Raw genomic sequence first — 16,762 nt, forward strand, 5'->3', positions numbered from 1 at the left:
ATGGGACCCCAGGGAGGGACATCCAGGAGCCCCTCAGCACCTCTGGTGCCCCGTGGGGGGCACTTCCCTCCTCATGCCCAGTCCCACCTGTGCCAGCCCAGCACCTCACAGTGAGCAGCCACAGCACAGAGTCCTCCCAGCTCAGCAGGGTCAAGGTTCCAGGCGCTGCTCAGCCTGAGATTCCAAACCAAACCCAGCCTTTGGGACCCCAAACACCAGCTCAGGAGCAAAATGTGAGTGCCTGAGATAAGAGACAGAGCTTTTTATGATCAAATTTATTTAATTAAATTTCATTGCCTGCTTTACTTGTCAGTTGCACCAGAGACTGCCAAAGGAAACAAAACATTGTACATTCACTACAAGATTCTCTCAAATTTTCACAACTAGTCCAAATCCGTGGAAGTCACAGGGCCCCTTTCCCTCTGCATTGCAACACATTAAAAATGGCAGGACACAAACTCCAGCACTGAGACCTGAGCTCTTGGGTTCCAGGGGTACTGAACGACCTCTGTGTGTGGTTCCAGGGGTACTTCAATGACCTCTGCATTTACCAGCCCAACCTCCTGGTGGTACAGGACAAATAAGCACTGAACTAACCCAGAAAGGAAACCAAGCACATTAAATACTGTGGGGCTGGAGGGTGGCTGGTGCAGCACGCAGGTGAGGCACCAGCACCAGGCAGGTGTGGCAGTGCCAGCGTGCCCAGCACCAGGACAAGGTGCACAGCACACCTGGCCCCTGCTGCCAGTGCAGGAATGTTTTGTCACTGATGGTAACAGAAATCAGAGCCCTCCTGGGAAGGCAGGCAAGGCTTGCCCTGCCAAGGCTGCTGGGAAGAAACCAGGCATTAATAGATCTTTATCTAACTAGTGCTTTTAAAAATACTTTTTCTTTGATCTAACAAGCATTAGGTTAATATCCCCCTGTTATGTGCTCTGAATGGTTCCTCAAACATGCTGAAGACCTTTTCCCTTTGGAGTTTCCTACAGGAGGCATCTGTTATCCCAGGGGCTCTCACACATCAGCCCCACACAGACAGCAGGGGAATGTGTCAGGGGCTACAGCTGAAACTGTCAGCATATCTCAAAGTCTACATCTCCCAAAGTGTATTTCCAACATGAAAACAGCTAAAATCACAATTATATTCCATTGCTGTGTGTGAAATCCAGAATGCTTGCATGGCTTCCAAAGAGAAGCTCTGGAAAACAGCCACTGCACTGGCAGGAGAATTCCTGGAAATGGAAGGGCTGACCCTGTCCTCACTGCCCAGCCTAAGATACACTGGAAAATGCTCTACAGGTACTGTCAGTGTACTTGTCTAAAAAGCAGGTTCTGAAAAATTTCAAGTTGCAAATTACTTTATAAATCACAAACCATTTTTCCTTAGTCTTGCCAATTTTAATGAAGAAAACTGTTAGCATTTCAATGTACAAAAGTCCAATAAAACATGATTTTTTTCTTTTAAATCAGTGAGTGGGTAAAGTTTGGGTTAAACTTATTCAACAGTAAAAGTCTTCCAATTTCCACTAATAGAAATTTTTTTTCTGATTTGACTAGAGGATAATGACAATCCAGAAATAAATAGCTATAAATACATTCATTGTTCCTATTTCAAAAACTCATCACATAGGGAAGACATAAAACTGAAATTAACTTGTTTGAGTGTTCCTTTACAATGAGAGATGGACAAGTTAGAGCAGAGTGACTTGGACAGGAGAGAAAACAAGTAGGGCAGAAATTGGTCCAGTATTGACATTCATGAACATACCAGTTAGCAAAATTCATCCTTTAAATGACACTACTCAGTTGATTTTTTTATTTGCTTGGGGTATACATAATGAAAGCAAGTTTTCCTTGGAATCTTTGCTAGGACAGGTATAGCACCCAGAGAGAGACACTGTAACCACCCCTTGTGTCTGCATGTGTGTGTGTAGTTATATACAGAGTCATGCACCCACACACACAGCCAGGATCCGGCACCGGCGTCCGTCCGGCGTCACTCGTCATTGGCAGCACTCGTTCCTCTCACTTGGCCTTGGTTACGCAGCTGTGGAGAGAGGAAGGGCAATTTCTGCATCAGCAGCTGCTTCACACACAGCTCCAAACACACAGGGAGATTATCTCCAGGGAAAAGCAGGACAGGGCCTCAGAGTCACACCAAAGCAATGCCGGCTCCTGAGGGAATCTCAGTGGGAGCTGTCCTTGGTCAGGACCTGCCCCCAGGGCTGGGAGCAGCTCCCTTCACTGGGGAGCCCACACAGATCAGTGGCATGTGGAACCCTTGGGCTGGGATGTTACAACAGTCCCTGTGAGGAACAGCAGCACCAAAGGGCTGGGCACAAGCACCAAGAGCCTCTAACTCCTGGAGAAGCTGCTCCTGAAGTAACACCTCTGACACAGTTTGGTGTTCTGGGTGGAACCGGATTTCTAAGAACTGAAAGTGTTTGGAAGGTGATGCTCCACAGCTTCCCTGTGTGACATGGACCAAGTCCAGAGACCACTTTGCTCCTGTGTGTGCAGCAAAGTGATGCTGGCCTGTGTGACTGGAGCCCAGAAGGGGCGAGCATTGCCACGACAGCAGCACATCCCACACCTGGGGTGCCTGCACTGGGCGAGCATCAGGCACCAGGGCAGGTGCCCAACGCTGCAGGAACTCTGATCCCAGCCTTAGTGCCTGCATCAGTGCCCACCTGCTGTCCTGGGCACCGTGGGTCAGCCCCACCTGCTGACCACCACACCACTACTGAGCAGGAGGAAGGCAAGGCCCACACGGGTTATGTGGACATTAAGATGATTTCTGCTAGCAATTCCCATCCAAAAGAACATTAATCCCTCTTCTCCTTTTCCATCCAGCAGTTGACTTACACAGCTCGCTTTGCCTCAGAACCTACAGAGAACTCCTCTAGACGTCCGCAGCCAAAGTGCCTCGAACGGAACCCTTCTTACGCATCTGAAGTGAAATAAAAGGTGAGCTCCACACACAGAACCTGCCATGCTGTGGTTAGTATGAGACAAGGAATGACCTGCAGGGCCAGGATCTGCCTCTCCCTGGCCAGGGCCAGCTCCAGCTACAGCTCAGGGGGTTTGGCCAGGCTATGGTATTTCTTTTTGGCAAGGAGACCTGGGAACTGGAGAGCAGCTGTAACTAATGCTGCTTGAATTTTTATCAAGCCCACGATGCTCCAGTATGGAATCACTGCTCAGGGTACCCAGTGTGGCATCTCTACCCTCACACAGGCATGAGAGAGGTTGGTCACAGGGCTCTGGCTGGACCTGATGCTTTCCTACTCTGCACTGATGAGCTGATGCATGTTTCATGGAGCAGAGGTGCTTCTCATCTCCAGCAGCCAGAGACAGAATCCACCAAGTGAAACATAAACAGTGATAAAAAGATGGACTGGGATAGAGGAACTCTGGAAGAACACTGATGAGGATTCAGAGAGTAACAGAAAGTAACAAAAGCAGAGATCCTGACTATAAAAATCGACTGAAGATGAAGAACAGGAGCAACAAAAGAACTGGAATGTGCACAGAACCCAGAGAAAGATCAGCTCGGAGCAGAAGGAAGAAAGGGTGTTCATGAGGAGGGGAAGAGAAGCAGGACACTGTGGGGGAAAGAACATGCACTGCCAGCCCTGCTTTGTGCCAGGTTTGGCTCTCAGCATCACAGAACTGCCTAGGGCTGCCCTGGCCACTCCTGACCACTGCAGGGACGGATCTCTGTGTCACACTGAGCACCTCACCCCTGAGCACTCACTTCCCAGAGGTCCTGGCCATAGAACACTCTTCACTGGGGATGTAATGGCAGTTACTGGTGAGCACAATGGATGCAGTAGTTGAATATGAAACAAGATGACAAATTATTTTGGATAAAACTAGCATTGATATTATTTGGCAGTGACATTTTTGCCCTTAGGTTGTCTAATAATGCACTGCACCATAAACCCATGGAAATTACATCATTTATAGGTGTTTGTAGATACCCCTTGTGCAACAACTGGAAAAACCCCAAGACAGTAGGTCTTCTCACTCCTCTCACATTTCACAGAAATCTGGGTTAGTGTAACATCATACATTTATCTTGTGAAAAAGAACAAACCAAAACAACCCAACTTTTTCAACAATACACAAATTCCAAATTCCTGACACTAACATCTTACACAACAATTTATTTGTAAAAAACAATTTGCCTTTGCAAAATGAGAAAATATTAAGTAAATTTATCTGATGTTTAAGAATGAGGATAAATGTTACAGCCAGACACGTGAGCTGGGTTTGGCTTAAGGTAAGAACTAAAAGAGCAGCAAATATTTTGGAAAAAATATTTAAAAGGAGCTACTTACCAGTGAGAAATGTGAAACAAAACATCCACAGTCCACAGAGACACAAAGGAACAATTTCACCATGCACACAGGTATGTAAAATTCTGCTGCCTTTCTCCAGCACACCTCTGGTGTGCACTCCTCACTGCCACTACCCTTGCTCAGGGAAACTGGATAAAGTCTGTTTCAGTCCAAATTAAGAACTATGGATGTGCAAAAGGGAACCCTTCTGGCAAAAGTCAGTTTGGAGAGGACAGCTGTCATGCTTCCTCCTCCACAGACACCTGGGAACTGGTGGCTCTAGGAACAGGATCAAGCATAAATTAGAATTCAAGAAGAAATCCCCATGATTTGGGAAAACAATTGCCAAAAATACCCAAATGCCCATGAGAGAGCACAAGATCTGCTCACGAGAGTGAGTGAACACCAACCTTGTCCACAGCACATTCTGGGGCTGCTGACCCAAACCCTCCAGCTTATGGGCAAAGAGCATTTGGTGCTACAGCTCAGCACAGGACCGTGAAGAAACACTTTTCCAAATGCAGGAAACATCCCTTCACAACACAGGCTGTTCCACACTGCTTGGAAAGCCCCTGGAGAGCACAAGTGGGGAGGGAGGAGCTGCAGCTGCTTTGGTACCAAGAGCAAAGACTCACCATGCACAGAGCACAGAATGTGCCCCAGGGCTCCTGTCCAGGTCTGGAGCCTTGGGCAGCCAGGTCAGAGGTGTCTGGCATGGCTCAAACCAGGCAAACAGCAAGTTTTAGCTGAAGACACATTGTGTCTTGGAAGAACCAAGACACTGGAACTGTCTGGGTAACCTGATTGGGTTTGAGGCATGAAGCAATTGTCAAAATGGGAAGGAAATACAACTGCAAATCCAAGAACGGCAAAAATGCCAGTGAGATTGAACATGGGAAAGGCTCATGCCAAAGGTTATGTTCTGTAAAGACTTTACAGAAGAAGGCTTTCTTCCCAGCCTGTGGTGGTGCTCCACCTCTGAATGGAGAGAGCAGGGACAGTGCCCTAAGGCTGAGCTTTCTCCCAGACATCCGCCCACGTGGATTTGGTCCTCACAGCCACTAAAGCAGGAAAACTGACATGATCTCAGCTGACTTTACTGACTTTCTTTTTGGAAGTAAGACTTTGGTTTGGTGTGCTAATCAGAAGTGGAACAGCTGACAGGTGACACAAACTTGCTTGAAGAGAAAAAGTAATCAGACCTAACGATGAGCAGAAATGAAACAAAGCAAGACACGAGATAGAATGGGACAGTGACAGCTTTGAGTTCCAACCAACAAGTGGCAGAAGGGCCCTGAGTGGGACTTTTGCAGTGGGTGTGGTGCCATAAACACAGAGGTAGTCAGGGCAGACATCCTGCAGTTAATGACATCAGAGGTACTTACCTTAAATCAGCACAGAATGCAGGAGCCCATGGGGCTGCACCCAAGGGGCCACCATCAGCCATTGCCCAAACACACACACAAAGGCATGGACACCACACAAGTTGCCTATCAGTCTCTGCACAGATATATCTGCAGGTAGAAGCACACACAGCCTTAAAAAAAAGCTTTCTTACCGCTTCCAGCTCCTTCTGGGTTTCATCCTCCATCCTCCTGATGTCCTCCATAGTCAGCTCAATCCACTTGTCAATCCAACAGAACAGCTGGCGGTGGAAGTTGGTAAATATCCTTTTTTCTTGCTTTAAGAAGATAAACAGGCATTAGATCACAGCTAGGACTTGCTAAAGGCTGCTGAAGTGATAGCAGCTGCTCAGTTTGAAGAGTTAAAATCTTCAAGTGAGTGCTGCTTCACACTGCTACAGATTCAGCCACCTCACACCCCTGGATCCAATTTAAATTCACCTCATTTCTCAAATGCTTTAACATGGAAAGAATGAACAAATTTCACTATCAAAAAAGAGTTTCAACAAAGTTCAGCCATTCACATTACTTGAGAATTATGAAGAATGTTGTTAAAATCTGTTCCAGCTCCAAGGTGGCAGCAGCCAAACCAGATCAGCCACTTCCTGAAGACTTTGCTTTTTTTTTCCCTAGAGAATTGTTCTGGTAATTCCAGTGAAACCCCACTTGCAGCAAACCAAGACACAAATGGTTTGACAGGCTGGGGAAAAGGACAGGAATTTCCTGGCTGTGAGGAATAGGAAACTACACCACTGTTCCTGCTCAAACCCCCACATCAACACAGCCCCAAAACGCAGAAGTACTCACCTTTTGTATAAAATTTTCCACTTTGTTCTGCAGTCCCCACCACTTAAATTTGATGGTCACCAATTTGTAAGCACACATTTTGGGACACTCCTCATCAGTTGCTAACTCCTTCTGTTAGGGGATAATAGAAAAGAAGTTTTAATACTTTAAAAGTTTAATTATTAGAAATTATAATTATAATTAGTGCAGTAGAATGATAAACAGTATAATTTATAGTAAATTAATGAAATTTAACGATGTTGTTATGATAACAAAATGTGATTCTAAGCATTATTACAGAAAAACAACATTCTAATCAGTAACCTGGGGCTGTTCCTGACAGACTCTCTGTGATTCACTCCAGGGCACAGAATGGGATGCTCAATTCCTGTGGGGGTTCTCTGGTGTGCACACACAGCCCATTCCCTCCTAGGACAGATTCTGATGGCTGGCAGGGGGTACTGGCAAGTTCTGTGCTGCTTTTTGGGGTGTCACATGAGGGATGCGCTGGGCCACAGAAAATTTGTTCCTCAACTGGAGCTGAGCCAAGCTCTGAAGGAGCCATGAACTTTGTTCTTCTGCTGATAAAGAATTCCTAAGGCTGTAACAACAGTTCCTAGAATAGAAGGTATTCCTACCTTCCAGTTTGGCCCCAGAGGTCCTCTCTTTGTCTTAACTGACTGGAATAATGCAGGATCTTCATCAGCTTTGTAGTCCTGCAACATAAACCACTCTGAGAGTCAGAAAACACCACCAGATTCAATATCCCACTGTGTAAAGCTTCTGCTGGAGCAGGATGGGTGCAGCACAGCTGCCAGGCTGGCTCCATCACCCCTGCTCCCAACACAACACAAGAGCTCTCCAGGGCTGCCCTGTGCTGTGCACACTGTGAATCTGCACTGTCCCTCTGGGTCTGTGACCCCTGACAGGAGGAGAAGGCAATAATTCAGCAACCAGCATGCCAAAGCTATTCAGGCTGCAGCACATGGCCTCTGCTGGGGAGGCAGAACAGGAGGGAATCGTGCTCAGGACTGCCTTTTAAAAATTTCACACAACCACTGGATAGAAGACATTGAAGTGAGTCAAGATATAGCAATGGATAAACAATTCTGCTCTCTGTAACTAATTGTTGGCAGAACTGCTGCTGGTTTGGGGCAGCAACATGCCAAACAGAAACACAAGAATTCCACCTCTTAGTGCCAGTTTTATAAATAAAGCAGGTACTGCATTGAGACAAGCCTGAATTTATTTTCACTGTGTGAACATCCTGCCAAAGCAGAGCTCACTGTAGTGGTGTGAGGCATGAGGCATTTAAACTGAGCTACATGTGCAGCCTTGATCTGCCTGGTTTATGGAGTGGAATGATTTGTCTGGCTTCCCCAGGGACACTCAAGTCCACATGATGCTGTTACCTGCCATCCCACCTCCCTCTGCACAGGGACTGCTAAAAAGCAACTGTGCTCTTGCATTTAGGACCGACATAAAAATAACCACAGCTGGAAACACTGGGGAAGAAAATGTTGTCTGTGAGTAAAATGTAGGAGTGAAAACAGAAATTCCAAGGAAATAGGTGGAGTTTTCTATGCTAGAGACAGAAGCTTTGAACCAAGACCTTTTGGAACTCAGTTAACCCAAATCCTATTAAGGACAGGAAAAACCCTTTCTAGACTAAAGCCTAGATGGACAGGAGAGCATTGTAGGAACTCATCTCTACACACAAATCCTACAAGCATGCAGGGAAGAAGACTGGACTAGAGCCAAAGTACAAATAAACAACAGTTCTTTGCAGAGTTTAAGGAAAATATCTGTGCAGCAAGAGCTTAACTCCTGACAACAACAAGTCCTTCTTAGGAAGAAAAACAGGCAGCTGCTGGAGCAAATATTACAGCTCAAACCCCTGAAGCCCTCTGGAAAGCTAGACAGGCAAACACCAGCCTGCAGCAGCATAACAGGACAGAGGAGCAAAACCATTTCAAAGAAATACACAAATACTATTTCCCAGGCAGTTTCTGCTCAAAATCTAGTATAATATGCATGAATGTAACCATCTATTAAAAAGAATGGTTTAGAGAGACTGTGAGCCACATACAATAAAGCAATATCACAACAAACCCTGGGCACTTCTTTACAATTCTCATTCTCAGTCTTTAGACCTGCTCAGAGTGGTAACAGCTCCTGAGAGCTCATGATTCACTATCAAACTGTATAAAAATTCAAACAGGACAGAAGGATTTTAAGAAAACTTTTAAAACCTAACATGAAAATTACACAAGTTTGATGCCTGATCTTCAAACCCATGAAAATGGAACTGAACGTGGAGTGGCATCACACTAACTAGGCAGGTGGATACAAAATCTGGCTTCCAGCTCAGTACTGTATTAGTGTTTTAAGCAAGAGAATGCACATACTACTGGTGTTATGAAGCAAAAAACTCACAAACAGATCCTGAGGAAGGTACCACCTACCAGAACTTCCCTCCAACATCATCCACAGCTCTGTGAGTGCTCATTCACAGCACACCAGAAGACCAGAATCAGGTTTATCCAAGTATGCCATACTCCCAACTCAGTGCATGATTCCCATATCTCAGAACTGAAGCAGTCACCAGCACCACTGTACATGCCCTGACAGGCACTCGTGTTTTAGGCAGATTTAGCTAAATGGCTTTTAATAAAAAATGCCTTGCAATCACTGCCATCTCCTGAAGAGTCCTGCAGCTGCAGCACAGCTATCAGGGGAACCATTGCCTGAGATCACCTTTGAAAGAATGCCAAGGTTCAAATGGGAAATGGAACCAGCCTGGCTATCAGGGACACACATCGTGGTGCCAGGCCTAGGAGGTAAAGGTCACTAGGAACAGGCTGGGAGAGATGAATATTTATAAACAGGCTCAAAAGAGAGCTACAAAACTAAAAGCACATCATATTTGTACACAGATAGGCTGTCCCATGGGATGTGTCATTGCATGATGACTCCAAGGTTCAGCATTAACAACGTGGAGCTGTTTAGCTGCCCATTGTGATAAACTAAGTCTGAAATGGGAGAGATCCACCTATCAAGCTCTGCAACCTGAGAATCTTTTAAAACTTCCTTACAGACTACAAAAGAGCAATTCCTATATTCTAATATATTTCCTCAAAGTATAGAAAAATGGACAGCACACAGAAATGCCAACTCCAAAATCCAAATCCATGTGTAATCTGACTGATTCATACAAAACTGTAATTTTAGAACTTTCTTTCAAGTAATAAAGATCCACTATGAACAAGACATTCAATGTCTTCATTGTACAAAAATAGCTATAAACCTGATTTCAATTGTTTTCACTACACTCTACTTTTCTACAAATTATTTCCAAAACCACAGCCTCCCCTGATTTTCATCAAGTGCTCATTTTTGCTTACACTTTAAAAAGTCTTTCTCTCCTGGCAAGTCACTTTTATATACAAACAACATAAAGTGGCACAGACTGCATGCTGGAGATGATTAAGAGAAGGCAGGGTTAAATGTGTATCTAAAGAAAGTCACAACTGTCACCCAAATTATTTCTATACATACTTAAATGAGCACGAGTCAGCATGTCAGTCTTGGCAATTTTGTTATGATATAGCTGAACTTCCAAGAAAAAAGAAATTCAAGTTCCATTACCTAAATTTGATAAAGATATCAGCACAAATAGAAAGTGTCTCTCCTGAAGTCCTAAGAAGTAAAGAGAGAGAAGACAAAGGCCAGAAACTTCAGACTTTTATAACAGAAGAGACTTCAAGTGTGGGTCCCAGAGGATTCCTGGTGTCTCATCCCAGAAGGGGAAAACAAGTAACCAGCAAGGATGTCAGTCTGCAGGTAACTCAGAGTTACCAGGCTCTGTTAAGAGTTTAATCACAAAGCCAGGCTTTGGCTAATGAAGTCAGGACTTAGCAAAACCGAGTTTCTGGGAGATGAAATGGAAATAAAAAATTCAATCACATGGTGAAAATGAATCCCAAGTATTCCTACACAAAAATGGACTACACTGTGAGCTTGAATCTACAAATATCCTCTAAAATATTTGCTAAACGTGGAAATGGTGTTAGAAGTTTATAAAAATGAAACAGAAATGTAGAAATTTAACAATGTAGACATGTACATCAGAAGAGACTTAAGACTCTGGATGAGACCACTCTGCATTCAGTTTTGATACTCTGTAGGTCAAATACACAAAATAAAAAAGAGGATTTTGTACTGAAAACAGTTCCAAGGACTTCCTGCAAAGGAGTCCTCTTCCCAGAACGTAGGATATCCAAGTATCTACTTTCAGAAAATAACAGTTAAACAGTATAAAGAGCCTCTCCCTGTACAAAAACAAGAAAATCACATTTATTGTGCAAACACAGTCTCCATATTAGTGCCTACCATTTCCCTACTGTCCAAAAAATATTACACATCCAACAGTCCAGCTGTTACAATTTAACAAACCAGGCAACAGCCCCAGAAGATCCAGATGTGCAGAAAGAATCAGCAGTAAAACCAAAGAAGGAAGGCAGGCACATAAATGAATGGTTCTGTCAAAGACACTTCTCATGTCTCTATTGGGTGAAATCCACTCCATTTAAACTTATTCACCAAAAACACAAAGCACAAAAGGAATCAGCTGCATGCTACATCCCAATCCCAACAGTAGAACATTCACTTACTCCTGGTTCTACTTGAGTTCTATCTGCAATGTCAATATGGACAACCTCAACACTCTTCCATGTGTTTGGATCTAAATTGTGAACCTGCAAAAAAAAAAAAAAAAAGGAATCATTCCCATGCTGGGAATCACACAGCAATCACTTTGTGCAGTACAGGGGTGTGCCAGGGCGTTATTCAGGATGCTGTAAAGGCAGCATTCTCCAAACCTACCCCTTCTTCCTCTGCCTTTCTCAAAGGGAATGATCTCCACAATTACAGTTTAATTCACTCACTAATCAACTTTAAACCAGCACAAAGCCTTCACTTCTTGTGCATTCAGGAAACCTGGATTTAAGATTAAGCTCTATTCATCTGTCACATTTGTTAGCACTAATGAAATCAAGCTCTAATTACAACCATTACCCATTCCATAATCTGCATGAACTTTTGGAGCTAGAAAGAAGGTGTAAAAATTCCAAGTGCAAATATGCAGATTTCAATAACCTTGGTTACTGATCTCACAGGTTCCCAGAATCATAGGACTGCCTTGAAGGTGGAGCAGGTGCAGTCTGAGGGTGTGTGAAGGTCAGAGGATGGAATCAGCTCCACACCTGTGGTCTGTCCAGCACACCTAAACTCAGTTACAGCCAGGGGAGCTGTCCAAGAACAATCCCCCTCCTGTGTAGCACATCCAGAGTTACAGCTCACCCAAGCACTGGAAACAGTCTGACAACTACTCCTCTCTGGATGGTTTATAAATGTTTGCCACTACAGATCAAAAATTTCCTGAAGAGACACAGGAACCAAACTGATTGTCTGAGGAGAAAACAAGAACATCACCAGCTGGGACAATTCACAGAGGCAGCTTCAATATTTAACTACAGCATTCATAGATCAACTCCAGTGCTCTTGTGAAACCTGTTTTCAAATAAATCTATCAGCCTAACTCTCAGTAGCACGTCCACAGTAAAAGAACATGAAATCACCAAAAGGACCTGCTGAAAAGCTATAAAGCTATTTAAGTATTTGCATGAAAATCAAGCATCTGTATTGACTTCTAAACATAAAAACCAAATCCCTTCTCCTGATCTCCTAAGATGAGACAGCTTGACCACCCTGCAAGGACTGAAAAATGCTCTTCTTGCTTTACTCACTGGTCAGGCATTGACTTTATGCAGTAATACTCACCATCAGCAGGTATAAAATACTTTATCTGTACTAATTGTACAATTGCATTAAGCCTTGGTATCCAAACCCCAACTCACGTTCTCTGTTGTTCCCAAATCTGGTTTATGCCAGGTCTCAATTTTTATGAAGAAGTCATCTTTCATGTATTCATTCTGTAAGAATTAAAAGCAAAAGGCACAAGTCTGATTACACCTCTCTGCTCCAAGTTCAGATAAATGGTATCTACAGACATGCCACTACTAATCCCCGACTAGCAACACAATATATTGAAATTACCAGAGAAACAGCCCCTTACCTACACACAGAAATAAGTATATGATAATCTTAAACTAGAGCAGTGAGTACTAAATTAAAACCAGTCATGTTTATGAAATCCAGCTCTACCTGTGCACACCAGTAGAAATAACCCTGCCATTTGCTGTCCTCAACCCTGAAGTTCTTTACCTCAATGTTCAAGTAATTTTCAAATTATCAATCCTGCAGTTAGATGTTACTGTACAGCACAATGACAATCATAAAGCTGGATCATAATGGTCCAGATGCCACCAAGTTGTGCATCTAAAGAAAATGACAGAGCCCTGCTGATTCCAAAAGTCAGAGGGCACACACCTGTGTGCACAGGTACCAGGATGAGTCAAGCTCAACAGCTCAAACTCACTTGTGTCACATCCACATGGTAACAATCTAAACCATGTTTGCAAGGGAGCAGATAAAGCAGTTTAACATTTAACTAAAAGTTGTCATTAAACAGGTCACCAAAACATGTAAAAAAATCTTAATGATGTGTCTCCCATGCATCTTAAAAAAACAAACCCAAATCCTGAGCTGTGCTGATCCACTTAGGCTCCCAGTTACCCCATTTTAACTGGGGCAGGAATTCATTTTACAGCAATGGCATTTCAGACAGGCAGGGACTGATTCCTCCTCCCTGCTCTTCCTGCATTCAGGAGTGTAGAAGCCTCTGATAAGTCACCTTTCCCCCTCCCACTTTTCTTAGCATTATGTCTTACCAGGACAGGCATTATGTATCATAATTAAAGGCATAAAAGAAGACATAAAAAATGAAATAATTTCTCTGACAAATTACAGTTCTAATTATAGCCACGTGCAGACAAATAAAGTAAAGGGAGTTACTTTGTTATATTCTACACCAGGAGTCCTAGCAAGGCACATCTGACAGGCTGGAGCCAGACAACTGTAATGGGTAGTAACAGATAAAATATATCTCAAAAAACCCCAATATATGATTGGTAGGATTTCAAATACTCACTGTCACAACTGGAGTTGTAGGAAAACACGTGCAATGCAAAGGAAAAGAAAACATAGATCGTTATTAGATACAATTGTTTCTGAAGAGTTTCACATATAAAAACACCAAGAGAAGAACACACAGGGGGAGACTCACTTGTTCTACAGTAGGGATATGCATTCCAGGCCTTCTCATGGAACACCAGGGAGCCTTCTGGAGCAATCATCCTTACAAACCCAGGGACTTTACTGGGAAAACAAACATGGACAATGTGTTTAAAATCCTGCCAGCTGAAATCCCTCACTGCTTCCTCCCACTCCAACAAGAAAGGCACATTCTACCCAAGCATTTGAGGGGTTATGATGCACATTGTCACCTGCAGTGAAATACACAGGACCTTCAGAAACCTTCCTGATCATGACATGGTTGAGAAAAAATGGGAAAGGTAAGGATAAGGTAACTGAGAGTGAGCTGTGTGACCATGAGGAATGCTGTGCTATCCTTCCTCTTGCAGAGCAGCAAAGACACCTGCTGAGGAAGAGCACAGCACAGAGCCCTCACCTCCAGCTCCCTGGCAAGCAGCTCCTGACCTACAGCAGGAACTCTATGCCCCACTCATCTCTGACTCCTGTCCAGAGCAAGCAACAATTCCTTCAGCTGTCCCAAACAACTATCCCACATATTTAAAATCCACAGTATTTCACATTTCCCCACTCACCAGAGCACTCATGCACAATTCAGCAAATTAAACCTCACCCTTCAACATTTCTTGCTCGATATCAAGGGACTACAACATACATCAAGGCTTTTCTCACCTCTTTAAATGATAGATTTTGTGAGTATATTGCCCCTTCTCGCCATCCTGTTCATAAGGCTCGTTTTTTAAGACCTGAATTCCTTCCCCACCTCCTGTTTCGTTTTTGCTAGCTTCTGCCACAGAATAAAGTTGCCCAACTTGATACTGCAAAAGGAAGAGAGGTCAAATGTTAGCACCAAAGTTGGCCAAAACCTTTTAACACGTTAAAAACAATTAGCTGTTTCCTCTGACAATTCAGTAGTGCAAAAAAGACTATTAGCAAAGTAAAATAGACCATAGAAAAGATATTTAGTGAACTCAGACAACTTTTTGGCAACACATATCTGCAGCTCACAAACACCAGGTCTACACCCCAGCTGTTCCACAGCCACCCAACACTTTGGTGCACACCAGAGCTTCATTTTTCCTATGCCAAGACCTAAGTGTATTTGTTGTCCTTCACTGCACCAAGAAATATCAATTTTGAGTTTACAGATTTTGGAGTGACTGATTTCCAGCTCTGAGCCTTCCCAGTTCACACTTTCAACCAACTAAATGCTGCCCTTACAGGACCCAGGACATGCACACTACAGAACAAATGTGATATTTCTCTCAAAACCACATTCAACACCCTGTCATGACAGAGATCCTATCATGACTCTCATTTAACTGCACTTCAGTGCCACTGAATTGCTGGCTTCAGGTCTGGGAAGACAATTCCTTCACCTGTGGCTTCAGGAAAAGGCTTGGAGTCCCTCAGTGCTGGACCAGCAGCAAAGTGCTGCCACAGGGCACAGCTGTACTGCTGGCAGAGGAAGGCTCAGAACACCTCAAGGCTCAGTGCTGCATTTGCTTCCTTGGAAATTCCTTGCTCAGAACAGGGATCACACCTGTGTCACTCATCTCTGTCAGTGCAGCCACAGCACAGGGAATGTTTGGACTCAGGCTGGCCACAGTTCTGACACAAAACCCCCTCCCAGCCCTGAATAAAGCAGGGAGGATGAGCAGGACATACCTCTTGCACGGAGCAAGGTAAAACCACTCGGCTGAAAGAGGAAAAGAGAAAACTCAGTAAAATGAGTGATTAGACTTCATCTGCAGATAACAGATATAACACAGATGCTAAAGAAAGAAGTGTCAAAAGAAGCCAATTCAAAATTTCTCTTCAGAAATCTCTGTGATAGGAAGGCTTTGGATATAACCCAACAAACCCAAATAAAGTGCAATGCCAGACACAAAAAGAAACACAAGGGATGGAACATGTTAGAACTCGCACAAAAGAGCCAGGAAATCTGAGATCTACTTCCAGCTCTGCCACAATAACTTCGTGTTATGCCAAATTTGTTTACAAACTTTTCAACCTACACATTACCTGTACTACCACTGACAGTCACTGCACTTTAAAACAATTAGCAAAGGGTGGGACAGAGGAACAAACCAGCCTGAGCGGTGCTGGCAGGAGCCCCCTGGGCACGGATCTACCCATTGCCAAGGAGCTCCCGGCGCCACCGAGCAGGGAGCCGGGAGCAGGGCAGGGCTGCGGCCCCGCTCGGGGCTGTCCCCGCTGCCATCGGCGCCGCTCTCTGAGGAGAACGGGGACGGAGCCCCCGCGGCTGCCCCGGCCCGGCCCGGCCCGGCGCGGAGCTCGCGGAGCAGCCGGTGCGCGGCCGCGGCTCTCGCTGCGGGCAGGGCCCGCCCGGCCCCGCTCGAACCGTGCCCAGCGCCCTTTCCCGTCACGGCGGCCCCGCCGCACGGAGCGGCCCCGCGCCCCGGAGGGAGCGGCGACCCCTGGGGCCACACGGCAGTAGCGGCGCGGGCGGGCCCCGGCGGCGGCGGGCGCGGCCGGGAAAGCCCCGGCGGGTCTCGGCCCGAGCAGGGCGGCGGCGGGCGCTGCGGCGGTGGCGGCGGCCCCGGTGCCCGCTCCGCTCCCCCCGGCCCGGCCCCGGCGCGGCCCCGCCGCCCCCACTCACAACTCCTTGATCAGCACCATCTTCCCGCCGCTCCGCGCACGCGCCGCTCCCCGGCCAGGCCCCGCCCCCGCCCGCGCGCCCAATCGCGCTCGGGCCTCGCCCGGAGGCGCGCACGCGCCGGGCGCCGCCAATCCGAGGGCGCGCAGCCCCCGCGAGCTCACACCTCACCCGTCGGCAGCCAATCAGAACGAGCCGGGCCGGCTCCGGTGCGCCTCCGCCCTCCCGTCGTTGCTGACGGGGTGACGTCATCGCCGGGCGCCGGTGCGGGGCGTGAGGGGCCCGGCGGGGAGCGGGGATAGAGAGCGGGGCTGGGAACGGGGATGGGGCTGGTCTAGGGTGCGGTGCCGGCAGTTCCTGGTACCGAGCGCGACCCT

The 16,762-nt window shown here is 45.8% G+C and overlaps 1 protein-coding gene across 1 annotated transcript; it reads right to left on the bottom strand.

Moving 5' to 3' along the window:
- Positions 1-258: 258 nt before the first annotated feature.
- PITPNB (phosphatidylinositol transfer protein beta) lies at positions 259-16,448 on the bottom strand. Its single transcript, XM_036393245.2, has 11 exons — positions 16,389-16,448; positions 15,434-15,464; positions 14,438-14,583; positions 13,779-13,870; positions 13,644-13,651; positions 12,451-12,525; positions 11,206-11,289; positions 7,171-7,248; positions 6,554-6,664; positions 5,902-6,024; positions 259-2,047 (listed from the first exon to the last, which is right to left on the bottom strand). The coding sequence occupies exons 1-11, from the start codon at positions 16,406-16,408 to the stop codon at positions 1,997-1,999; spliced, it is 819 nt and encodes a 272-aa protein (XP_036249138.1). The 5' UTR covers positions 16,409-16,448; the 3' UTR covers positions 259-1,996.
- Positions 16,449-16,762: the final 314 nt, after the last annotated feature.

The sequence above is a fragment of the Molothrus ater genome, chromosome 18 (genome assembly GCF_012460135.2).
Source record: "Molothrus ater isolate BHLD 08-10-18 breed brown headed cowbird chromosome 18, BPBGC_Mater_1.1, whole genome shotgun sequence".
NCBI classification, from domain to species: domain Eukaryota; kingdom Metazoa; phylum Chordata; class Aves; order Passeriformes; family Icteridae; genus Molothrus; species Molothrus ater.